This window comes from Trematomus bernacchii, unplaced genomic scaffold (assembly GCF_902827165.1).
Source record: "Trematomus bernacchii unplaced genomic scaffold, fTreBer1.1, whole genome shotgun sequence".
Taxonomy (NCBI): domain Eukaryota; kingdom Metazoa; phylum Chordata; class Actinopteri; order Perciformes; family Nototheniidae; genus Trematomus; species Trematomus bernacchii.
The window spans coordinates 3,007,498-3,035,070 of record NW_022987593.1 but is presented as its reverse complement, the minus strand read 5'-3'; the positions used below and the strand labels follow the sequence as shown (position 1 = coordinate 3,035,070).

Sequence of the window (27,573 nt, the reverse complement as noted above, 5' to 3'; positions counted from 1 at the left end):
CACAAGAGGTAACTGGCAAATACGTAAGGAAATGCTGGAGCGCCTGGCAAAACACACAAGACATTCTCAAAGAGGACAAGTGAGAGTGAGGTTGTATACTGTTGAGCTAAAGAGGGAATGAGTATAGGGGAGGGGAAGGGCTGGGGAGACCAGGTGAGGGGAGTGAGCTGATTGCAAGAGCCTGGAGGAAGGCAGGTTCGGAAATGACAAGAGTTATATACAAAACCAAAAACAACTATAAATGTGTCAAACTTGTGACACAAATGATATATAAAACATCTCTCTCCCCCTAACCAAATATCCTCGTTAGACCATTATTTTCTAGCGAGCAAGCTACAATAGGCTATAACTGTAGTTAATGTGTTGCTTATCTAAATTCTTAGATAACTTTTATATTATTGTGGGTTTCTCTCTTTTTACTTTTCCTCTTTTGGTCTCAACAGTTTCTGTATGTTTGTATTATTAATTGCAATGCTGTTATTCCTATGGGACTGGAGATTGTGTTTTCCTGACATGAAACACAATGCAATTCTGTGTGATTGGCGAAGCCACACACAGTCTGGTAGGCCTATTCAACATACTTATCTCATCTTATTCTCCTTCTTCCGCCACACATTTTGTCAATTTTGATTTGTAATCAATAACAATTACTTTGTCTTTCTATAGCAGAGTTCGCGTTAACCGAATATTTTCCGTCTGTCATTTTGACAGATTAAAACAAACTCAGAACAGCGCCAAAGTTTCCCCGCAGCGGGGCTCCGGTGTTTTGCCTTGTTATGCATGCCCGCCCAAAAGGAAATGATACAGTTTCCAAACCTAACTTTGCCGAACAAATCATTGAAATGTCTGTGAGTGTTTGCTACTGCGGTCAAACCAGCCTCCACTTGGGAAAACGCAGTCAAGCCAGCCCGCACGTTATATTGCGGTGCGCGAATATCCTATGCATTACGATAGAGGCCTGGAAAAACTGCCTTCAAAATAAAAGCGCTTACTCGGTCAATAACAAATATACCAAACATATTCATATATACTGGAGATTAAATTAAGAAATATGTACTATATAATGTGATCAATAATAATTTAAAACAAACTACGTATAACTACCACATTATAACTGAGTTCATGTAAAACTTAAGGATTTTAAAAATAAAATACTTTTGAAATCTCATATGGGCCTTCTATTTTTAGATAAGAATAAATACAAAACTGTCAATCATCAAAGACTTATTTCACTCCAGGGTGATAGCAGGACACCCCAACTAGTCACTAAAAAAAAAGCAGGACATTCTGATGTAGAGTTTCAAAATAAAAGACCTTTGAAGTCTCTATTATATGAACTATCATCCCTCTGTTTTTAGATAAGAATAAAACAAAAGCCCTCCAGTATCAAAGACTTATTTCACTTCAGGGTGATAGCGGGACACCCCAACTAGTCACTCAGAAAAAATCAGGACATTCTGATGTAGAGTTTCAAAATAAAAGACCTTTGAAGTCTCTATTATATGAACTATCATCCCTCTGTTTTATATAAGAATAAAACAAAAGCAGTCAGAGGGTCACTAGTTCATCAAAAAGCTTACAAGTTGGGACTTTGGTGCTACAAATGCTGCTCCTGGCGTCACTAGTAAGGCTTATGTGGTAACTAGTCGGACAAAAGTGCCACTAGTTGCTGAAAAAGAGTGACTAGTGTAATTAGTGTAGTTTTATTTAACTAGTAAAGCATAGTGCCAAACTAGTTTGACCATATATCTAGCAAGTGAAATCAAAGAGCCAACTAGTGTAGGCAGCTTCCGTCTGATATCAAGGATATGGAATATATACTCAAATGCCATACACCCCCCCCCCCCCCCCCCCCCCCCCCACTAGCGCAACCTCTGTTCTATACTGTTGTCACTGTTTTATCATTGCTTCAGAAAGCCTCAAAAACGTTTAAACCTATATAATTATTCTGAATCGGCCCCCGATGCATTATGATGATTAGAGTGCAAATACACCAGGCAGTTTACGCTTTTACACTCAAGCGGACCAAGCTGCCATTACCAGAATACAAAATGAGACTCTTAAAATATTTCCTGTTTACTTGAAGTTTCTATTTGGGTTCTATTGACCTCATTAATGCTTTGTATTACTACATGTAGACTGTGTTACAAAGAATTATGTTCTGAGAAAATATGTCTGTTAAATGTTGTTAAATCTTTGAAAAATGAACTCACATTTACAATATAACTGAGGTGAATCAGGCAGAAAACAATGAAGGAAATAAAACTCACGTTCAGCCCAGCATGCTGGAGTTTGATCAGCACATCAACAAACGCTCTCTGTTAGCCGGGGAACTTTAGGTCTGACTTTGCGAAGACTTCAGTTTTCTGTTTTCCTGTGAGCCCTGTAAGTAATTGCTTCTTTCTGTCTTCTGTTATTGCCCGCTTGCTGTTTGGCATGTTTGCTTTCTTGTTATGTGATCTGGTCAGTGTGTGAAGTGACAGGCGTTCAAGGTTGATTCAGACATCAGACAGTGCGCGCTGGATGAATGTTAAAACACACTCTCACTCCCATCCTTTTCAAAGGAGCCTCTTCATCTGCTCAGCCCTCCTGCTGAGCACCCTCACTGGGCAGAGGGAGGCTCATGGCCAGTCTCTCTAATGGCTCCCGCCGTCTTTCATCATCCTTTCTCTTTGTTTTTCTGTCTTTATTTTTTGTTTGAATGTCATTTCTTTCTTTAAAACAAGATAAGAGGAAAGAGCATTAGCAACATCTTCTGCTTTAATCCTCACTGGTGACTAATCTGACCCTGCGTTTCATTTTGAAATGTTTTTGTTGTGATGCTTGTCGACCTCAGAGGGCACATTTAACAAGCAACAGGCATCCCTTTTCTCAGAGTGTGCTGTGACAAATAATAATACATTAAAACATTCGCTGCAGTGATGACTTGTAGGAAAGCTTTGTGTGGAGTTTATTGCTTTCTGACATTTGGTCCCTTAATGTGTTGCCGGTTTAAAATTCTGTTTGTGTTTTTCATGAAATTATATAAAAAATAGTTGATTCAAACTAAACAAAGATTTGAATGCCATATACACAGCTACAGTGAAGTTGTGCAATGAAAAACTTGGGTCACAGGTTCTTTAAACAATGCAATATAAATATGTACAAGACATACCAAATTATTTTAATAAAAGAAATAGTGCGAGCTCAGGAGTTAAGCAGCAACTGATGCTTCAACATCTTAAAATAAACCAAAGTTAATTACATTTGAATCAATTACAAATAACTTACAAATGATCTAATTGAATTGTTAGCAAACACTGATGGCTAAATGTCTTTCATGTAGACAGCTGAATAATAACTAAGCCAATGAAGTGAAAAATATATCTCACAGGAAATATGTTTGTCAAAATCTGCCGTTGACAAAAAGGTTGGTTTCAAAGTGTTGGATAACTGAGTGTCCTGACCAGCAGGATATATAATTAGTTTATGTTTGTACCAACTTCTGTATTTATACAACTTTGTTTGGCTGCACTGTAAATAGTTAGAGGTCGGTTTTCTGCTCTATTTGAAGTGTTAAATGTAATGTAATGTATTTCTGACAGAATAGCAGCTTTACTAACGTTTTACAACTCGCTTGATAAATATCCACATACATTGCCAATTCAATCCAACCAGGACGGAAATTAAACCAACTGTAAAAACAACTTTTTTTAAATGAGACAATCCGAAGTGCATATTGGTGCAGTGCTCATAACTTGAGGTTGATACTATGGGAGTATCAGCATGGACTAGCATCTTGAGAAGTTATACTACCATTAGAACGCATTTTTAAATTCTGCAAATCGTGGCTGTACATGGTACGCCCATACAAAAGAGAATTCATGCTGGAGTCTTTCTTTTAAACAGGTGAATTTAAACATTGGTATCATTTGTTGGCTTTAATTTATCTGTGTTTGTTCCTTTTTAATACCATCTGAAGGTTTAACTCAAGCAAACATTTTAATTCACTTTATCCCTGCATGTACCTCATTGTGCCCGTGTCATTCACTGTTGTTAAAACACATCTCTTTGAAATCACGCTTCTCCCTTTTTCACACTGCCTCTCACTCGCTCTCTCCCTCATTACCACCGCTCCTTGAGGGGATCCTTATCAGTTTTAGCCAGCCTCACCTCTGCCAGTTATGAAAGAGGTTTGAAGGAACGAGGGCAGACATAGAGATTGAGAGACGATGAAAGAAGAGTTGGAAAGAGGAGTGTAGAAAAAGCAAACAAAAGGTGAAACATCACTGAGGAGATAACAGTGGGAGTTGGCTGTATGGAAGGGGGGCGGAGGAACAACGATGGAGGAAAACACACACACACACACACTGCTCCATAGGTGTTATTTGCACAGCTCATTATTCCACTGAGCCACACAACCTATCCTGCTATTTAATACTTAAGGATGTACAGAATGGAAGAGAGAGGGGATAATGTAAGAAGGGAGGGAGGGATTTTCTCTCACCCACTCACCTGGGGCATAAGCCATTGATTTGAGTTCTTTTTGAGTGGCTATTTTATTTACACACAACTTTATTTATTCAGACTCACGTTGGGGCTCAGGAGGAGTCAGCCAATTACCTATGCATTATTGACGAGGATGCTGTCGACCTCTCATGACTCCGCTTCTCCTCTTTTCTCCCTCTCTCCTTCTCCCTCTTCCATCATCCATCTTCGCCTACTTCTTCATTCCCTTACCTTATCATTTTTGTTCACTTTCCTCTTCTAATTCCCTTAAACCTTGTATCGTTTTATTACCCTTCTTTTTTGTCCCTCCCTCCTCCTGTTTCTCTTCTCTCTCCTTTTGTCCCTCTTAATTTCTGTCAGGTTTTTAAGGTATTTTAATTGATAACAACAATGAATCACCTTTCTATTTAGATGTAGATAACATGTGGATTTTCCCTTTGTTCTCAATCTCATAAAACACAGTAGCGCTTCATCATGCTGGTCTACCGGAGTGGTCTACGGGGAGGTTTCTTTTCAGGGAGACAGAAAGAGAAAGTAGCACATCTGAGGTGAACAGGAAACAGACTCCGCTCCATGCACCTTGATGTGAAAACCCCACAGGAGTTCTGACCACATTACAAAGGGCGTTGGATGCATCCTCCTCCTCCTCTTCCACTTCAAAAGGATGTTGGCTTCATTAAAGAACCGCGCCACGAAACATGAGAGCACCACAAAGAGATGAGTGCTTTTATCTGTTAGCAATCTAGCACTTAGAAACACACACATTCACCACTGACTTACAGACACAGTGGAGCATGTGTGATTATGTGTGTATCGTTTTAAATGGCGACACACACAAATGTTGACATAAACACACATTGTTGTATAATCACTGAACAGGCATGGCGCAGTGTGCTGAGGTACAAACCAGTGAAAGAGGTAATTAAAGCCACATGTCCAGTAGAAGCAACAATGTACAAACAAACAAACAAACAAAGTACACGTCAGCAAAACTGTTGTGCCAATTGTTGGCGGACAAATTGGACCTCAGAGAGCCCTTAGAAAAATGACACACAAAACAGAAAAAGAGAAAATGGAAAGGAGAGAACATTTTTTTTTGTTTGGATTTTCGTTGAAAGCCTGTGTGTGAGTTTTTAAAGGGCAAACTGTTCCTGAGAGATGTTATAATGAGTGTGTGTGTGTGTGTGTGTGTGTGTGTTTGTGTGTGCAGGCTACTGTGTCACACATTTGTCAATCTCCAGAAAAGAAGCGGCAGATCCTGACAAACACGTTTCCTGTGAGTAATATATTTATCATCTCCATCGGCTCAGTAATTATTCAGCTGTGTACATCAATCTGTTCCTGTACAGATTCATTATTGTTTAAGCAGCCTAAATAATATGCTTGGATTCAAATTCCTTTACAGCTGACAGGCAAAATAGGACCGATAATAAGCTCATTAATGCTGCTTTGTATAAACAGATGCAAACAAAGCCTGGAAACACTGAACACAGACACATTCAAATATGACGAAGACACACATGTACAGTATGGACTTGGACTTAGGATAGAAACATATACAACTTCAAGTACTCTGATGAGGTATACTTTTATGGAAGTGGCGCATGTGTAATTCCATTTTCCGCTACTTTATACTTCTACTCCACCACAAATCACTTCGGCTTCATGATTAATAATTCTTTGCAACAACTACCCACATGTATTAAACAACAGCTACAACTTTAGATTTTCACAATTACACATTAATGGTAACACTACATTAAATATAATATCAAGATTTAATTACATTAACCAGGACAATTCTGCCTATCTGTTTACAATTTATTAGTGATACACACACACACACACACACACACACACACACACACACACACGCACACGCACACACACACACACACACACAGAGATAACAGACATTTTTGTTTGATCAGATTTATTTATCCGTTTTTTTGTTATGAGGCACAGAAATATATCACAGTTATGCTTCTATCCATGTGAAGCATAACTGTGAAATCTGATAAAAAACAATAACAGGAAATTAAAAATGTGCATGTTTGTTCTTCCTCAAAGTAATTGTTTAGTGAGAGAGCTTTTGTTTGTTTACTTTGCCTTACTTGCTATGTTTTTTTTTTTAACATCTTTCCGTCAGTTAAAAGGAGTCGTGGAAACTCGCAGCTTAAAAGAAAGTCTGCTGGAGTAGTAGCCTGAAGGCACTTTGAGGACCATTTAAACTCATGCTGTGCAGTGTATCTTCACACCATGCACACACTTACACATTCTGCGTCCGTTAGAAGCAAGTCAATAGGTTTGTGATGGGGGTTAAACAAGAAAAGGAAATGCAGCCGTTGGAAAAATTCCCCATCTGGCACCTCGGCGGCTATATGTAAAGTTTGAAAGTCACCCTGAGAGCAGATAAGTGTTTCAGAGAGAGAGCTGGAAAGCTCTGCGTTTATAGTCTCAAATAAATATCTGATGGTTGTAATAAAACTTTACTTATAGCCTTTAATGGTTCAGTTTCATGTGCCTGCATCTACAGAATCGCAAAGACACCACTGCCGATACCGAGACCATAATCCTGGTCTCCTATGGATTACAAATGAAATGCAGCTAATTTATATCCACTGTAAAGCAGGAATAGTGCGAGATTCATAGAGTGCAGTTGAAAGTAAAAGTATGCAGGTCATAGAGGTTCAGCACAAAGATTTATTCAGTGGATGCTTGTGTACAAATCCTGAAAGTTTGTTTTTTTAAATGTTTAACCTTGACCACAATCTTTCCAGAATCTTAAAGAAATATTTGGATAAATGTGCTTATTTTCATTCTTGCTAACATGCCTTGTAACTTCAGAAGCGAGTAGGGGTGTAACGGTATCCGTATTCGTCCCGAACCGTCACGGTTCGGCACATGCAGTCACACGAAGGAATACGCCTTTTTTTATGAGTGGGAAAAAAGTCTGTCACTCAGGGCAGTATCCATTACAATATATATAATCCAGGGGGCGGTATTGTGCCTAAAAGCTGTTTGCCAGCTGCCCTTAAAGAGCAACTTGCAGGTTAGAGACCCCAGTGAATAAATGTGTAGGAAAATGATGTATACACTAGATTTTCAAAAGAATATACATAAATATACACTACAGTGACATCTGGCGTCGTTTTTGTAAGACATTTTTACTTCCGCATAAAAAAAGACCACCCGCGTGTGACGTCACATGAGGGAGAGCGGCCGGTCTAACGTATTAATAAACATGGTTCACAATGCTAGTTTTGACACAGAAGAGGTTGAAAATGTATATTCGTATGCATATGACGGTCACAACCTTATAATTATGAGCCTGCTAGGCGGCCAAGAGACCAGGAGCAGCCAAGGATTAGAAGAAATAATGGCCATCGGAGAGAAATGGAGCTGTGGTGTGAGGAGAACCAGTGGAGAACAGGGCAGCTGTGAGTGACCGGCGTTAGCTACAGTTAATGTTAGCTAACGTCGGTCACATCACAACATTGTAAAGTTAGCTATCATATATCAGGCTATAACTAAAGTAGTATTGATAATATAGTAACGTTACTGGCAGGACTGTTGATACTGATCCATAACAGAAGCTAATGCGCAAGTATCAGCCGTATCTCGCGTTACCTAAAGCAACTCCACACTACGTCTTACGGTGCTGTGTACCGGAGGGGAGAGAGAGAGGAGCGAATGGGGGAAAGAGAGAGAGCAGCGAAGGGGGGAGAGAGATGTAATACGGTTTCCTGATAAACGTTTTGTTTGATAGGCCTCAGCTGTGGAGAGTTTGTGCTGCAGGGAGGTGGATGCACCTCGCACAACGCACCCAGGAACGAAAGCTAGCTCCGGTCCTTTTCCTGTTAGGGAAACTGTGGACTCGATGTCCTGACAGGCTGATGACAACCGCTCAAACCAACTACAAACTACTACCGCGGATTGGGCAGAGAAGGAGTCCGAGAAAGTTGCTCCCCCATGTGACGTAATATGACGCGTTTGACGTATGACGTTAAAAAAAAAGCAGTTTTTAGTAGCAGAGCTCAAAACGGCTCCTTTCCCCTCTGAATTCCTGCACTTATGTCTCGTAAAACATATCAAATCCTGCATTAACTTTTTTAATTGTAATTTTCAGGCAAGGTTAAGCATAAATCTAGTTACAAAAAAAACCCTGCAAGTTGCTCTTTAAACAACAAATGAAGAACAAGAAGAAAACACCACAAAACGTTCTTATTATACATCCATGAACAAAACGAACAAAATACAAGAAGAAGACAAGTTAGTATGGCGATTTCAGATAACATACAGGAGCTAGAAGACCCACCTGCTTAGTTTAAATCAGCTGTGTGGGAACATTTCGGGTTCCCTGTGGACTACAATAACGATGGAGTGCGAGTGGGTCGACAGCGGTGCGGTATGCTAATGGTAACACACGCCAAACATGCTAAATCATATCAGAAGGCATCACCCAGATTTGCCAATCACCGGAGCCCCAAAAGACAACAGCTTATCCCGCTGTTTTTAAGAAGCCAATAGACATGAAAGCCGAGAGACCAAAATAAATAACGGAAGCTATTGGCATATATATTTCAACGGCTATGCGCCCTTGAAACACTTTCTTATTATTTATTGTGTAATATTTTCAAGACATTCTTTTTTGTTTGACATCAGCCATTATAGATAATATGGCCATCTGAGTGTGTGTGCTACTGTTTGTGGTTTGTTTTTAACTGTGTAATATAGTTAATTATTCAAAATGTTAGAGTTCCTTATTTTTATACTGAAACTTGCACTACTGTTCAAAAATAAATAACAACAAACCTGGAATTATACATTTGGGACCTTTTTTTGCTTTTTCTTGTTGTACCGAACCCGTACCGAACCGTGACCCCCAAACCGAGGTACATACCGAACCGTGAATTCTGTGAACCGTTACACCCCTAGGAGCGAGTCAAAAACTAAGTCAGGCATTTGTCATTTCAAAAATATTGGTTTGATACAGATCAACAAACGATACATAAGGAGTGGATAAATTAACTTCAGAGGTGCTGGTAGGTCATTTTTTATTTGTTTACCTCAGCTTGAAGACGTTATGCTAAGCTAAACTAAGCTAATCCAACAGTCTCCTGCTCCATCTTCATAATGATAGATAACAGTTTTCTCATCTTCATATACTCTCAAAAATGTTGAGTTTTGATATCTGTCTAAATGTTTTACTACTTTACATGTCCCTACACCATCTTTGCCATAAGGTATAGCGAGCAAGATATATGGCTAATATATGTGCCTAGCATTTAATTCGCATGAATAAATATATAACCCTTTATTTTGGCTGCAGCCTGCTCATATTTGCCGGGTTAATGGAGAGAAAGAAGTGATTTTCTGCGCAGGGCCTAAGTGCTTTTATATGATCATTGTAAATATTTCACTCAAGAAGATGGATGAATTGCAGAAATGAAAAGTATTCATTCCAATTTGAAATGCCTCTGGTTTTAAATTGAAATCACAGAGCGCTGGTGAATGGGGTGACAATTATTCTCCCATGCTGGTGCAGGTCAATGAGGATTTGATGAATCTACTTTGGCATTCACACTTGTGATTTATTATTCATTTAATTATACTTTAGGCACTGGGATTCAGAACAATAGCTGCTCTGTTTTTTTATCTAACACACAAACACAAACACACAGCACACACACCCGCGGCCGTAAATCCCTTGTTTTTCTTCTAATGAAAATGGTCTTTGATTACACAGGGGAAAATACAACTAAAGTGGAGGTTTTTTAAACATGTGGTGAAAAGGGGCTTAGCATGGGGTCAATTATTCTAGCAGTTATTGTGAAATAGATTACTGTTAATGGTGCTGAACGTTATAAAGCTGCTGTTTTATCTTTACATTGGATTTTCAGTTTTTCCGCAATGCCACCAGATAGCCTGTTAAGAAAAACATTTAAAATCTTGAAAAGTAGTTCACAAATCTGATTTGTTCCTCTGCCCCCTGTCCCTTGCTCTCTCACTTCTTATTGACAGCTTCAGCATGTGCAGGCTGTCCCCTCCATTTGAAAATAACAATTAAATAAAATATCTCTACCTACAGTTGGGTTAATGGAAATGGAGATTAATATGAATGGCGGATTCAGATTGGTGGGGGAGCATTAATAGAGGAACAACACCATGCAGCAATATAAAAAACCCAGTTCAACACTTTGATCTGTTCTTATTTTTTTTATTTGATGATATTCCTTCCACCTTGAAGCCCAAAGGACTCTTTAAAAATCTCATTGAGAGCTCTTAAGGCTTATTTATTGAAAAATAATCGTGTACCCTTTATTTTTGTCCTCTGTCCTCCTCGTGCTTTTCCTTTTGCGACAGGAGATGATTGCATTGACCGATGTTGGCTCGGACTTGGGGTTCAGTCTGATAAATTACTCTGTCCATCATTGGAGGACGGGAGGAAAAGCGAGGGAGATAACCCGGTTGTCCATCATCCTTTGTCCAAGTGCAGAGAGGAGATTGGATATTGACCCGAGGGTTGGCTTCTCCAGTCCAAGATATTTGAAGACTCTGTCATGGAATGGCACTAAAATCCCTACACTGAATTTCTCTGCACACACACGCGCTTCTTCAAGTGCATATTTGTTTATCATATCACCGGTCAACTTCATGTAAAAACTGGACCTGTAGTCGGGAGGAATGTTCGTTGGCATGGTGAATGGTAACCAGGCCTTGACCCCTGGTTGTTATGACACCAGGTATAATTGGAGCCCTGTTCCATGAAATCTTGCTGCCTTTTCTATCTCCAGCCAGTTAACAGCTGTTATAACAACTACAGTCATCCAAAATCCTCACTTACAACATGGCGGCTATTCCGGCCTACCTTTAGCTTTTCAATTCCATGCATTATCCCACATTTACTGTTTCATTGTCACAGCTCTACACCTGTTCTGGCCTGTGGGTGCCTTCCCTTTCACACCCCCTGTGTCTTATTCTTTTATGTCTGTCCTTCACCTGTCCTGTCCTTATAGACAGTCTCTGCACAGCGCCACCTGACCGCGGCGGAAGTCCCTGCAGGGGCAAAGACGTCTGAATTTGGGGGAATATCCTGCACAGCTGAAGAGGAGGGGTTCCCGCTGGAGGCCGCACTCCCGCCGCAACACCGAGAAGGCTGGGAGGATGTGGTTGACCTCGGAGTCCACCACATCACACTGCACCTCCAACCTGAGGGGGGGGAACAGAGGAGTCTGTATAAACCTTTGAAAACAGTTCACTGGGTCTAATGACAATGAATGTTCGGGCTTGTTCTTAGAATTTAGAAAATGTGAGTAATAAAAGTTTTTCTTATTTGAGACAAGAAACAGGAAAGCGGAACTGGCAAAACCTCAAAAGAAATGGAAGAATCAGACAGGAAGAGGAGAAATGTCATCACTTTCATCTCACTACAGACGCCGATTCAAAAGAGAAAGACAATATTTAGGAGAGAATTGACAATGTGTTTAGAAAAAAATACATTGATACTGATATTTCAGTGTGAGAAAGATAACTTGTGTCAGAGAACAGACCTCAGCAACAAGGAGGAGTAACAGAACAAAAACAAAAGGAGAGAGGCACTGTAAAAAGAGACAGGCAGAAAATAAGTAAACACGAAAGATACTTGGAAGATGAAACGAACAAAGAAGGAGAGCCAGATCTGAAGCAGTCAGTAGAAAAATGTTTGGAGGAGAGACTGAAACTCCAGCAGGCTTTCTCTCAGAAAAACTTTAGTTTTGGTTCAACTGCCTGGAGCTGGTACAGTAAACTAAACAAACACCTTGTGAGATTCAGCCGCCCCTGTTCTAAGTGTCAACTATTATAAGAAGTTATCCATCCAGAAAAACAGAGTAGGCTTGGATTGTATTACTTTGTGTGGATGAAGAGTAAGCACCAGGAGTTTTTAAACACAGATATGTTGTTCTTTTGAGAACACTTGTGATGAGATGACATACGATAATAATAATTGTGTGCGCAGAAGTCCAAAGACTGTGAGTGAGGAGATGTTACTGCATCAAATAGTATCAGGCATGATGTATTTTAGGGCCTGCGTCCAAATTGTGTCTGAAAGCAAGCTCCTTTTTTCATTGTTTGCTAAACACAGCGTCTCTTTATCAAGCATACAGCGCTTTTATTTGAACATCTCTCAGTGCTGTTGCATTTCTGCCAGAACGTGCAAGCAAGGACACGGGTCACATTGAACAAATCTCTGTTTTGCCTCAGAAATCCCTCTCAGGGTTAGTTGGTGTGTGGTGTAACAATCCTACAATTAAATGCAGTGTCAATTAAAGAGTCAGTGATTATAATGTCATGTCTTAAGCAATTGTCTTTTTTGATGTTGCAAATGGAATAGAAATCTACTTGTTGGGACTAAAGTCTCTACCAAAATTAGGTTGGATGGACTTCAGCCTGACTTACCTGCGCAGGGCCTCCTTGTTGTTGATGAAGCGGAAGTGAGCGGGCTCACAGATGAACCCCTCTGAACGGCACGTCTCCACACAGGACTGGCCCTCCTGAGACACGAGTAGCCGGAGGGAGCTGAGAGGGGGCCAGGCAGCGGGCGCCGTCACGTTGGAGGCCCAGCCGAGCGCTGTGGAGTTGGGCAGGGGCACAAACAGAGGTACTGGGACCCTGCTGCCACCAGCAGACCCCGGTCTGGAGAGGTTGGTTGGAACAAAGGGAGGCTCGAGGGAACAGAAGTCCTGGAGGTGACAAACATTGTAACTTTAGTTAACGCAATTATGTTATTGTCAATCCAAATTGAGTTTTTAGTGGACCTGCCCAATTTAGAATATTTTGGGCTGTATGTGGGCCATCACTAAAAGAACACCAAAAGAGGGCAAATGGTATTAAAAAGATGCACTTTAAAAGATGTCCACGTTTTAACTAATTTAGACTTTTGAAAAGGCATGTCAGCTTCACCTTAACTTATGAATTGTTACATGAAGCAAGGACTGCAGATTGTGTCCCCCATCACCTACATTGAAAGCTCTTTAGGGATTTCTTTACTGCCAGTAAAAGGACAGTAACAAAAGAGTGTGTTTGGTTTCAGTTGCCATGTTCATACCAAGCTGGAATAAAGTTTAACTCCTGTCAACTAATATGACAACCAGTGCAAGTTCACTGAGCCACTGTCACTTCATAGGCGATGCCTGCACTGTGTTAACATGACCATTTTACCACAATACATATTTAATTTGTGAACAACATAAACGCAAGGAAAGGGAAGGTATATTTAAACCCCCTTCAACAAAGGGCCAATTCAAAGAGTTCTACTGTACTGTTATCCAGCCTTAGCTACTAAAGCATGCCACCAATCATTATTACTAATCAATAATTATGTGCTGACAAATACATTTTCATTAATGCGGTAAAAGTATGTGTAATAAAAACACAAAAAAGGTTAATTGCTGAATGTAATTTAGCGTGGCTCTCCTGTGTTTTGACATTATGAATGCTGAAGTAGCAGTTTCCAAACCGGCTGCCAGTCGAGCAGACTAAGTTTGTTGAGAGGCACCTCTGCTGTTTGTCTGACATCTAGTGTGGGATTATTAAAAAGTATTTCCTTCATCCCAGTCCTCCATCATCATCATGCCCACTCTTATGCTCTTTCTCCTTACTCATCCCTCCTCATTAGTGTCAGGAGATCTCCAGCTTTAGAGCTGCAGGGCAGATATGTGGTTTGAAATGAGAGTTAGCATGTAGATTAATCACAACACACACACTGGATGTTGAATGCACACAGTGATGAAATATTGAGCGGAGTGGGGAGTTGGTGAAATGAGTGTGTGTATGAGAGAGAGGGAGGACGACGGTAAAAGAGAGAATCTCTGGATGTGTGTGTTTTCATTCAGCGCATCGTGTGTTTTTACTTGATGTGGACAGAGCCTCACCTGATGCTGAATGTAGGCATGTACTCTCTCCAGCATCCCCTCACACGTGTACTCATAAGGCAGATACGGCTCAACCTGAAAATGACACACAAGCACATTATTATTTCCATATTCTGCATATATCAAAATGTACTTCTTGCTGCTGCCACTTCATTGTTCATACTAATTGCAATAAATCGTCTCTTCTCCTTGTTGATTTCAGCAGATGAATGTTTCCATTGTCAGAATTCTGCGAGGCCTAATCACAGTGTGTCACTGCTTGGAAATTCATTAGGCTGTATTTGCATACCAATAGATCATCCCCTGCTGTGATGTGCCAGTTGTATAACTAAGCGCCATTTTTGATTGGCCTAATTAGAGATGAGCTTTGTATATACATAATATTTATTCTTTTATGTTTCTGGCTGATACCAGTTCAATACAAACTGACAAACTGACTGCAACTATACTGGATGAATGTAAAATGGGTCCAACCCGGATGATTACAAATTGAATTAGCTAAAAAACACTGCTTTATATAGTTGATATCCTGATTGGAAATCAGCCACACATAAAAATGTCAATTAAATCATGATTGACTTGAAAGCAGTTGTTACGAAAGTGTTAAAAATTGAAAATACTTCACCCTAATGCAAAAGACCTGCCTCTGTAAATGATACATGACTCGCTAAATTGCATTTGCAAACAGAAATCAAAGCAGCCTGATGTTTATCCATGTGTGAAATCAGACGTGGCCCATTTCAACTGCAAATCCTTGAGAAGCAAGTATGGTATGATGCAATTTAAAAAAGTTACGAGCACTGCAAATCCGAACAAAGCCTTATATTAATCTACTTTGTGAGCTGACATTTAAACACGTGCACAGGAGGGACACAAACACAAGCAGAACAAATATCTATTTTAACAGAGTTCCTCCTTTTCTTTTCTATCACCTCTCTTGACTTTACAGGAACGGACATTTAATTCGCTTGTGAAAGACAGAAATGTTTCCAAAGCTAAAGAAATGTCTGTTTTCTCATAACATGTGGTCTACGTCTTTTAAATGCAAACACCAATTAAAATACAGCATGGAATCTTAGGTTGTAATTTGGCCAAATGTATATAAAGTACTCCAAATGAAAAAAAGACTGAAGGACAGAAATAGAGGCGGAACGGAGGGATAGAGGGAGGAAAGGGGATTACAAAAACAAGGGTTGAGAAAGAAGGAAGAAAAAGGAAGAAAGTGATGAAGGACGGATTTATTGGAACATGAGGACTTGTCAGCCAGCCAGAGATTGCTTTGTCCTGCATGACTGAACGTGATCCTATACCACACACACACACACACACACACACACACACACACACACACACACACACACACACACACACACACACACACACACACACACACACACACACACACACACACACACACACACACACACACACACACACACACACTGTAACGGTTGGTAAGGCTCTGTGTGCCGATATGCCTGATTTGTGCAACTTCATTGTCTCTCCAATTGTGCTTAGGGTTTGCATTTTGGTATATGCAGGAAAAATATTATCTGACTGTGTGTGTGTGTGTGTGTGTTTGTGCTGGGGCATTGTGCGTCCAGTGAAGGGTGAAGGGGTCTATCAGCTCCCTCTCAGCGGTCTGACAGTGCAGACGGAGACAGAGCAGTCAGCCGAGGCTGCTGAACTGTATCTTGTTCAACAACACAGACAAGACGTTCGGTGCAGTATCACTGCGTGGGCGAAGTGCCTCAGGCAATGCTTGCTCCAGGCAATTAAAGCCATGTAAAGAACAGTGATCCTCTGCTTAATCTCTCATTCTAAATGTCAATTTCATACACTTGTGCACCTGAAATCTATTATAAACATGCTTAGTTTTTAGATATAAAAGGATAAGTCTGTGTGTTCCAAACCGAACAGAAAAATGAAGGCATTTAGTCTCGGCCTCAAACTCCCTCTTTCTCTGTCTGTATGTTCATCTCTCTATCTATCCCACTTTGTTGTGCATTCCGGAAAGATTACATCTGCCCAGTTAAATCTCTGTCTCACTCTTGCTAGTTCCTACTATCCTTATACTCTCTGTCTGCACACATCTCCTTGTGTTGAAGTTCAGCAATATCAGACTGCTATCTACATCCTGGTCACCCGGAAAGTTACACTGTGGCAAAGTATCAAAGTTTTAAAAATGCTTTATCAAACAACAAAACACATAGAAAACAGAACAAACATGTATGTACATTTAATCTCTAAGATTCATAATCGTGATTCAGAAAGAAAAAAAAAGGTTTTTATAGTTTAACTTTACTTTTCATGCCAAAGTGTTTCCCATCAGGGACCAGATTGATTAGATCCCAGCTAGCCCCAGTATTTATGTTAAAATCAACTATGATTTAATGGGGAATCAGTGCATTACATCTCTTCACATTCACAAAGTAGACGACTGCCTAGACCAAAGGAGAAGCTGAATCCATAGGAAAGGCTTTTCAGTTTTAATTTCATATCAGTGCCTGATGGCTTAGCTGCACCAGAGAGATGAAAGCGCTGGCATACAACATACACGTCTTGTTTTCTACGCCTGTGAATTACACTCGGTAAGAGTACCTGGGTCCTCATGATTTCCCTGATGGCAGAGTCGAACTCCAGCGAGTTGTTGTAGTCCACCGTCATGACGTGAGGTCTGCCGATGTACTGCTCTGCATACGGGTGCTGCGAGGACACCTACAAAACACAACAAGAGTATATTGCTTATACGTAACCTTTCCTTTCAGATAGAGGGTGCCGTCTTTATAATGTATCTTTTATTGCTCACTAAATGTATTAAATACAAATCTCAATGATCATTTTACAAATTGAAAAATATATATATTTTATATGAGTGTCTAGTTTGATACATTTAGAGCAGCACTAACATATTAACTTATCATGGTCACATATTGAAGAAGTTCTTCTCAGGGCTATAAAGAATACACTGGGCCAGAGAAATATACTGCAAAGATGCCTCCAAAGCTGTGTGCAGAGTCCTTGATAGCAATCGTGTTGTACAGGGATCGCCATGTTCCAGCCACTTATCAAGCGCTAACATGTGCCGTCTGCACCTACAGCTTTTGTCAGTTCTTTTAAGAGTTTCACTGATTAACAACTTGGCAACTTGGCTGGTAGTTAAAGCTGCAGTGGGCCAACATCTTCTCATCAGTGAGTAACAGTGGGGGAGTGATGAATATAATGAGCTTACCTCTCTAGATGTGGGCTTGCCTCTGAAAAACTCATGGTTGAGCGAGCTGTGAGGCGGCATGAACTTGGGCTGCAGGAAGATGCAACCATTGGCTATTGCTTCAAGAGGGGCCGGGCCTTCGTAGGGGAAACCAAAGCCAATGAAGAGCTGGAAGAACAATCAGGAATGTTATTTTTGTAATAACGGTAATTCCCTTTAACATGTTTTTAGATCAGCATTGTAATGCGTTATGTGTGTAAATCACTCTCTGGATAAATGTGAGTGTATAGTAAAAGACTAAATAGAAAATTGAAGCTGCAGAAAGTGACAGCAGAGAGATGTTGGTCTTATTTTCTTCGGTGCCTTGCCTTGGCCTTGCGCAGCAGTTGCTGCAGCTCGTGCTGGGGCAGCAGGCCGTGGTTCTTCACAAAGGCCGGGACCTCCGGAGGTCTCTGGGTCTCATAGTACACTGTGCCGTGGACCTCCATGTAATTGTGGAGAATCTGCAGGAAACCATCTTTACCCTGCTGGGAGAGGAGGGGAAAAAGACGGGTTCGTGAGCTCGAGGGTGAAGGGTGAAGAGAGGAGGTTGTATGGAGAACAATATTTTGGTATTAGTACCATATGTTTGCACAGTACAATGCAGTACAGAGTATCCATGTTTGTCTATAATTCAAATCTAACAGTCAAATCTCTCTTTCATGCCAAAAAAAGCGCGGAAAAAATAGTCATAAGAATACAATTGTGGCCTTAATGGCTGCTGTGAATTGTAAACACACACTTGAATGATCCTGAATGATGTCTTATCCCTGAACCACTACTACTATTCTTTTTTTCTCAATGTTTTTGATTCATAAGAGACGTATCGGATACACATTATATAGTTATACCCAACGTATTCTATTAGCTAGTGAAAGGTCTCCTGCACGTGGGTTACAATTGACCTTGAGATGCAACATTTTGTTTAAAAGCCTTGGTATTAAATATATATATATAATCCATTTGTGTAATCAACAGCCTATTTAAAAATGTTCAATAAAATCCATTCAACAGATTGGTATTTCATTTAGCAAGGCTTGTGTATTATTCATAAAAATGTGTGAGAGGAGAACCAGAGAGGCACACTGTCAAAGTCAAGGTTGAACATGATGATTTGAGAATAAACACCAAACAACATCAGTTAACAACCCGAACTGAATCATGTGAATGCAGCGTAACCCTGGGCCACAGTATTGACTGGGCTGTCTGCTGTTGAGCAGCTTACTGTATCCCTGTACCGTGGTGTTGCCCCCCCGCAGCAGTAATTGGAGGCTGTAGCGATCGATAGCTTCCTCTGTGAGGATTTTCCCAGCCAATTAGGAGATTAGCTCAAGCGCTAAGTGCAGCAGACAACATGAATTAAAAGAAGGAGAAACATGGGTGTGGAAGAGTGCAGACTCCAGAGCCAGCACTTGCAGCTATCTCTCTCTCTCTCTCTCTCTCTCTCTCCATGTCCATTTCCAAGCCAACTCTCTCAACTTGCATCGGAGTAGGACTGGTAGGAAGTATGTTGTTCTGTGCTGATTTTTAGCCCAAGCCTTTTTCTTTCTTGATGTAGATAAAAGAAAACTGGACATCAATCAATCAATCAATCAATCGGCAGAGTATGTCAGAAGAGTGCTTACTGTAAGTCTGCCTGCCGAACTTGTAGCTCTTTCATGCCACACTATGTTGTTTACAAAGTAAACAGAGGCAGATTGACCACCCAAGATTAATTTAGGAAACAATGGGTCCATGATTCCAGACAGAGGTAGACAAAAGCCGAATCTTATTTGTAACCAACCAGGCACAATGTTCTGACATAATAGCTATAAACACGGAGGCTTCCACCTCATGTTTTAGCTATGAATCCAATGCCTTGCATTTTGTGCTTGAGAAGAAGGAAGAAAGTGTAGGAAGAGAAAATGCTGTATTGGCCAGATACATTCTGTTACAACCTACAACAGGACACTTACATCCCTCATATGAAAGGCTTCCTTCTGACAAATAAGATGATGAAAAGATAATTATGTTGTACAAAAAACTCTTGAAGAGAGAATGATGCGATGCATTAAAGTGCACTTGCAAAAAGTATAGTTTCCCATAAATCAATTGTCTGGATCAAACACTGACAATAAGTGTGTTTGTATAATCCAGTTGAGTTGTCCTTGACATTCTGACAGTGAGTGACTTGTTTCTTTTGAATTGTCCTCAAGAGGAATATGTGGTGAAAGCATGAGTCTCTTACCTGAAGCTAATGAGCATCCATCCAGTTTCAGCACAAAAGAAAAGGAGACAGACAGAATGAAAGAAAGAAAGAGAGAGAATGTCAAATAAAATCAGATGAAAACATTTGCTTAAGAATATAACAATAGAGAAAACAAAGAAGATAGGAGCCATACATTATCCAATACTTTAAATGTTTTGCCTTTTCCCCAGGCTTTTGTAGATTAAGTTATTCTACTTTCATAACCCCATCCCTCCAATCCTGTCTCTGTTCTTCTCTTTCACTATACTGTGAAGAAATCCAGCAAATCGTACAGTGGAGAGTACTGGCGGCGAACAACATCAATATAATCATTTTAACAATGGAAGCTCAACTGTGCCGCCTTACAATATGCAGAGGAACAAGCAGCAGCTTTTGAGAGTAAAATTGCTAGTAAATTAAAGCTGTACAATTGTGTATATAGAGCAGCATGAAGCTGAGCTGTAATGGTGCAAACAGCGGGGGGGTGCAAAATGCTGCCATTGGATTTTTCTGTTATCACTGCAGTCTATTGTGGGGGGTATTGTGTGTGTGAGTGAGTATGCTCAATGTAAAAAGAGACTGCTGCTGTTTGAGACATTCAGAAATATGTTAAAACATTTCCATATATGTGAATGTTTGTGAGTAGTTTTTTTAATGCATAAAGTATGTGCATAAGTGTACATTTTCCAACATATAATTACAATGTGTGATTTGTGTGTTCTGTTTATACACTGTTGCCCTCCAGGAAATTCATTTTCTTCATACATGGAATAATTTACATTAAACAGAGCTTTGTCGTCGGTACCTTCCACATGCTGGCCTCCTTCCCGTACACTACGGCCATGTTGTTGACTTTGTTCTGCTGGATGCTCTTCTTCTCCGTCTCGTTCAGCTCCTCCGAAACGAAGCCCATGAATGAGTTGTCTGGTGTGTGTGCTGAATGTGTGTGTATGTGTGTGAGAGCAGCAAGGTAAGGCAGGATAGCAGTAGGAAGAGACAAAAGAGAGGAAGTGTAATTGTTAGAGAGACAGTGAGGAAAGAGAGAAAAGCGCAAAACATCCGTGTTTGCTTCAGTTCGATGACTAAGTCAGTGATTATCGACTAGGGATTGTCATAAAGCCAGCTGCTGGTGGCTATATGAGGCTGAGATGGTTTGGCAGCACTAAGGTGTACTAAAATGATTCACGGACTTTCACTTTACATTATCATAATCAACTACAGCCATGAATGCAAAGCTTTTTAGAGCATCCTCACAATCAACGGCATTCCTTTTGTTTGCTGTGTGCATTTTTATAGTTTGAACAAAAGCTTCTGCTGCACACTCACAAGAAGAAGCGTTAAGAAAGGGTGAGTGCGGGGTAATTGCTTAGTCCGTATGAAACGTGGGCATCTACAGGGGGGTGACATATTGACTTGGCTGTTGTGGAGTCGTGAATATGAGAGCAGAAGAGAGTTAGGTAGTAATCGTTTCAGTCAGTGGCAGTGAGGAGTCAGACAACAACCAGGGCTTTGAAAACTGCAGATCAGACATATTGTGTAGCATGAAGCGGAAAAAGAAAAAGAAACGTGCTAAAGAACAGATTCAGATTGAAGCTGTGGCGTTGCTGAAAATAGCTGCGTAAGAGACATTACTCCAAATGAATGTGAACATGCAGGCAGACCTGTCAAAGAAAGTGAAAACACTGTCAAACCTAATGACAGATCTGTATCTCTGTGTGTATGACAGTTCAGAGTTTTAACTTTCACGTTTTGAAGTTATAAAATACAGAGGCTTGTGTTTTACAACCAGGTTTTTTAAGCATGACGATTGGTTCTTACGGAACATGGTCATGTACTGCCTGGCGTTGAGGTTCCAGTAGCCCCAGTTGGTCCGGTAGCCGTGCAGCGTGGCGTACTCCTCATGATTATAGGCTGGCTCCGTCCCAAACGTGTCAATAACTCGGATATGACATCTGTAAAGACCACAAAACAAAACGTTAATATTTTCATTTTCATGTGAATAATCATATGTAACAGAGTTATACTTACACATAATAATCTAACACAAGCAAAAAGCAAAATATTACCAGTAATAAGCATTCAAAATGTCCTTTTATTTGCTTACAAATACATTGTAAAGTGCTAAAGTGCATTACTTAGTTTTAGTCTGCTAAATGGGGTTTGGTTCAAATACATAAAGTGATGCCAAAATATCATCTGATTTTTGCTGTTTATTTTGTATTGATATATATAGTATGAAAACCACATAAATAAAATTGATGTTTCTTCATCATGTGTACTTATATTTATATGATATATATTCTATTTACTAATTTCATGGTAAGTATTTGAGCCCTTTATCACTGTCTCACTTTTCATGAAATGTGTTAATGCAATTTTAACAAAAGAATCACAGCATGATAATTTATTTACTGAGCTTAGTGACCTTAGACAATTCTGAGCCCTGCCTCACTAAATGTTCCTGCTAGGTTACTGCAGATTATGCGCACAAGCTAAAAGCAATATGCAGGACAAATCTTGCACTTTCAAATGAGTAAATCTTGCCCAATATAAGTCATTTATTTCCCAACTTTGACAACAGCCTTAATGACAGAAAACTAACAGCACAAAATATTAGCAATGTGTTTCAAACAACAACACAAAAATATTACACATCTCGGCTAAGTGCAGTGTGGGAGGTTAGAAAAGAGAATGACAAGAATAAAAAAACATAACCTTTGAGGTTTTGAGGTGGGAGTTGTGACAGGACACTGATAAGGGCTTACAGGTGAACGCTTAGCAGCACAGCACTAAAGCACTTAGGCTTTGCATCAGTCATACACACACGCACACGCACACACACACACACACACACACACACACACACACACACACACACACACACACACACACACACACACACACACACACACACACACACACACACACACACACACACGCTCAATGCCCTTGTCTGTAACAGTGAGTGTGTTCAATCAAGCCAGTCTGATAGCTCAGTGGATTAACAGGAGCTAAAGGTGGCCGAGTCCACTTCCTCTTTTGTCTATCCATCACTGATATCAGCCCATGTCACATGACCCTTTCCTTTCACATTTAGCGTGGTCTTGGGAGAGTCTGATCACACAACTTTTATAACCACATCTATACTCAAATACATCAGGTCGTGTTATGCTGTTGAAGCTGCTCACAATGGACAAATTGGTGTCCTGTCTGTTCAATGATATATTTCCTACAGTACAATACACTATAGTGCTTGGACTTTGATTTGAGTTATAATCTGACAGCTATATAAAAAAACGTGTCATGTCCTTGCTGCATCATAACTTCACTGGAAATGTGTGGATGAGATGTCATGTTTTCTGCATTTATGGCACTTTTCCCCTCGAATGAGCAACGTCATCTTTACAGTGCTTCTTGCTAGAACTACTCTGCTAATGCATTGCCAATCTTGTGTCTTACCCACTTACAAACAAGATCAAAATGACCTGCTCTCTAACCTTCAATATTCACAATTTCCTAGTAACAGCAATCAGCTTTTCATTCAGGCATCTTCTGCACATAAAGACAGGGTCTCTGGGAGATAGTTGATATATTTTTCAGGTGATGGTTCTACTGAGGCTTTAATGTAGAAAACAACTTTAAAGATATTTATATTAAAGACTGCAGAATCAAAGAGGCCAACCAATATATTGACAGTAATATATATCAGAAAAGAGATTATAAAAATCTGCAGGACAGTCACAAGCATACACTATGAAGCCTTGTTTAAAGGCACTAAGGATGATATTCTGTGAACATTCGCTGTGTCGTTGTCTACTTGAAAGGGTCAAAGAAAGCTGACGATGAATAATTAATAACAGATGTTAGTCTCACTTGTCTCTGCCCTGTCTCAAACCTGCATTATCACATATCGTCGGTTCAGAAATGGTGAAATGTTTCTGCCCACAGATAAGAGGTCCCCGTAGTGAGGGGAAAAAAGACGGAGAGGAGGAAGAGGGGATAAGCGGAGGAGTAGCTGAGCTGAATATCTATCTGAAGATCAGAGTGTGAGGCTAATCTGGGTTAAACGTCTGCTCAGCAAGGCTCAGTCCTCCGGGGTGAAGGGAATATGGCACGCATGGTGTTTTGTCACCCACAGCTTCAGCTTTAGGGGAGTTAGACTGAACAAGAGCTGACTGGACAACAACAGACACTTACATTTTAAACAGTTTTTTAAACTATGCTTTACCCGGCTCAATGAGCAGGTAGCCTTTCAATCAATAGTTCTTTCTAGACAATCCCTGTCAGCACAGCCTTCTTAAGATGCCCACATCAATATGCTACACCTACAAAGCAGTAGTGTAAGATGCAAGACATTCCTTTACTCCTGAGAGAAAGCATTTTACTGCAGAGTTATGATTGATGGTGCCTCTGTCTCCCCCTCTTACATTTCCGCATGATAAAAGGTAAGACCATTACACAGACTTTTTATACAAACAATTCCACTGCTATGCCCTCTTCCTGACACCCCTAATGTTTCTTGTCTGGATAACATGGAAGATGAAGATAAGTTTCAAATGTTTGGATTTTATTTGGTTATTGTGTAATGTAATGAAGATACATCATTGGTCCTTTGTATGTACTTTATAATGCATATATAATAAGTATGAATTATTCCATAGAGTTTATATAATATTACATGTATGCAGTAGTATCAATATGCTAATGTTTGTATACATACACTGTTGACATAGTGTTCAAGTGTTCTTTATTTAAACGTGTTAATAGTTTGTTAAATGGTGTTGTTAGTACTTTAGGGTGTGTGTGTATTTGTTTTGAGATACTATATAATAATTTTGTTTGGTAATAAACAATACTAATAATTTGGTCATTTGACCAGCTTGAGTGGAATAATGCTCTAACTCCTGAACAATTGGATAGAACTATCGCCACAGTACGTCATCGTTGAATTCACAATTGTTGCAGCATTTCATATGCATTCTGTGTTGATCTGTGTAGATAATGAGCGTTAACTGTTGTACCATCTCTGTGTCTCTCATTCTTGTATACATTTTTTTAAACATTCGCGATTTTGTGGAAGCAAGAGTAAATTATAAGCCCCAAGACATCAGTACCTGTGTTGTAGAGAATCTCACTTGGGAGAACTAATCCTAGCCAATAAAAGAAAAAAAATTGAGCAAGATGACAACTGCTTAAAATGTGTATCGCCAAGGAGTCAGCAGTCTATTCGTTTGTCTTCATCGTTATTTTTGTCTATTATTTTCAGGCACCTGCCCCTCTCCGAACTGCCGAACTGAAAGCAGTAAATTCAGTAAACAGAGGAAATCAATGTGCTTGTCTTATTATCCGATGAGTGGGTGTGATTTAAGACAATCTCCTATCAGCATCTTCAACAGCAGCACACTTGCAACCCTCACACTCACACAACCAGCACAACACACTGGACAGAGCAGCATCGTGTTGTCCAGGCATAATAAATGAATGTGGATATCGGTGGGAACATAAAACTAAAGTAATTAAAGGAAGCTGAAGGGCCCCAAAGCTCAGAGCACTTGATTAATGATGCCTTTCAGCACACAGGGCTCAAGAAGACTGGCCTAACCTGATGAGGCAAGAGAGAAAGAGAGAGAGAGAGAGGGGGGGAGCAAGAGTTGATTAGATATGTCATTGACCTATTCTAAACCTCAGGGGATAGTGGAATCGTTGGGTAAAGATAAATGGATGGAAAGCATTGGCACGAGTTCCTGTTAAAATAAGCGTTACCACGTGGGGAAATCTAAAAAGAAGTGTTGTTTTTGTTTTACAGTCGAGCAATACAAACACAAGTGTATATCGTACGTCATACACCTGATTGTAAATACAAGTAAATCTGCACCCGACCAAATAATCGAATATCCTGGGCATTTTTCTCAATACATTTAAAATCACTGAAGCACATCCTCTGTAAATGAGGATAGATGCACCTCGTTCCGTCCCTACTGCTGAAATATTCAGATGATTCACTCACTGCGAGCTTCGCGGGCGAACAAAAGAGCGTCTCTCGCAAACACTAAAAGTCACATTCTGTTAGGGAAAGCAGAAATCAAGACTCTGCATGGTAATGCCGGAGTGATAGGACTGCTGACATCAGCAAGCAATTAGGTGCAGACTGCTGGCGGACTGGCATCTTGTCTGTGGGAACTGTATCTGTGTGTGTGTGTGTGTGTGTGTGTGTGTGTGTGTGTGTGTGTGTGTGTGTGTGTGTGTGTGTGGTGTGTGTGTGTGTGTGTGTGTGTGTGTGTGTGTGTGTGTGTGTGTGTGTGTGTGTGTGTGTGTGTGTGTGTGTGTGTGTGTGTGTGTGTGTGTGTGTGAGAGAGAGAGAGACAAATCATGAGGAAGAAAGACCCAGCAAAACAGGTTGTGTGTTGAGAAAATAGCTCTCCAGCCCACCCGTAATGCATTTCTCGCTCTCATAATTGGATTTTAAAAATACATGGAGCGGTCCTTTACGTGTGGTGTCAGGTTGGCTGTTTTTTTGTTCCATTTCTCTTTCTATGATCTTTCTTTTCTTTTTTGATGTCTTCTCTCCACACACTCTCACAGTTGTATCTCTTCCTCTCCTCATTTTACTCTCTTATGGCCTCCTACTCACATATGCCTTCTGCTCTTTTATCTTTCAATGTTGCTTCTTTATGCTGGGAGCAAGAAGAAGAAGAAGTGCACAATGTCAATTGCTGCAACCACACACAGGGGTAGACAGAGATACCAATTTGCTGGACCAGTAAAGATGAGAGAGGGGCAGAGGGGGGTGCCTGCTCTTTTTAATAAAGGGCTGCAGAGGACATGGCTCAGGCTGGACTTTTAATCGTATGTGTTTCTGAGGCAGCAAAATGGAATACCTCTCAAGATAATATGAAGGTGTATATTTGTGCTTTGCAGGGTTGTGCAGCTAATATCTTGATTTCTTATTATTTTTAACACACTATGACACTTTCAATTCTGTTTTGGGTATTACTTTACTGTTTTGTTGCCCCTGTCTCATGACTGTCGTGACCTATTTTTCAAGTTGTTCCATCTTTGTAGCAATGCCAAAAGCCATTAAGCACACTTTTGTAACAGCATAATAAAACTTCTCAGCCTGTTTCTTTTTAACATCTCCCTAATCTTTTTTTCTTTCTCACCAGGCAGATGTCTCCTGTTTTTTTTTGTCTCCCTGTCTCTTATTCTTTCTGTGTTTAATCGCCACGCTGCTGCGGACAGTGAGCCTCCGGAGTGCATACAAAACAACAGCAATGATAACCTGCCGAAACTCAGTTTGATCAGAGAAAGATCCTCAAACCAACTAATGTGCATGTGTCCCAATGTGCATGAATGTTAAGTTGTATATTTCTCATATGCCTACAAACTCGTGTTACTTGTGATAATTATATTGTTCCTGCTGTGAAGAGTAATCGTGAATGACAGGAGGTGCGGTGCCAGTTTGTGCCGTTCCATTTCATCAAAACATGCAAAATCATGTTTGACATATTGTGCATTTTGAGGTCTTTACTGGAAGGAGGTGAATGATTAGAAGGAGAAGGCATACACACAGAAGTGCGTTAGTCTGACACATAGAGGGTGTGAATTTAAGCTGAATGAGTTACAGACATTTAGACGCCTTGTTACCAGCAATAGTTAATCCATAAACACATCCAATAAATGTACCTGTCTGCAGG

The 27,573-nt window shown here is 40.2% G+C and overlaps 1 protein-coding gene across 2 annotated transcripts in view; it reads right to left on the bottom strand.

The window, feature by feature from the left end:
- Positions 1–10,705: 10,705 nt before the first annotated feature.
- The window catches only part of LOC117481586 (alpha-1,6-mannosylglycoprotein 6-beta-N-acetylglucosaminyltransferase B-like), a 101,326-nt gene continuing 84,458 nt past the window's right edge, over positions 10,706–27,573 (bottom strand). Inside the window, exons 10-18 of one of the 2 annotated variants that reach the window (XM_034129321.1) lie at positions 21,698–21,831; positions 20,685–20,815; positions 19,880–19,885; positions 17,982–18,140; positions 17,635–17,781; positions 17,004–17,120; positions 14,403–14,477; positions 12,928–13,211; positions 10,706–11,700 (exon numbers count right to left, since the gene is read on the bottom strand). In XM_034129321.1, coding sequence (XP_033985212.1) covers positions 11,502–11,700; positions 12,928–13,211; positions 14,403–14,477; positions 17,004–17,120; positions 17,635–17,781; positions 17,982–18,140; positions 19,880–19,885; positions 20,685–20,815; positions 21,698–21,831 — 1,252 coding nt within the window. In that variant the 3' untranslated portion in view covers positions 10,706–11,501. The remainder of the gene's footprint in view (positions 11,701–12,927; positions 13,212–14,402; positions 14,478–17,003; positions 17,121–17,634; positions 17,782–17,981; positions 18,141–19,879; positions 19,886–20,684; positions 20,816–21,697; positions 21,832–27,573) is intronic. The other variant, XM_034129322.1, reaches the window with a different exon arrangement.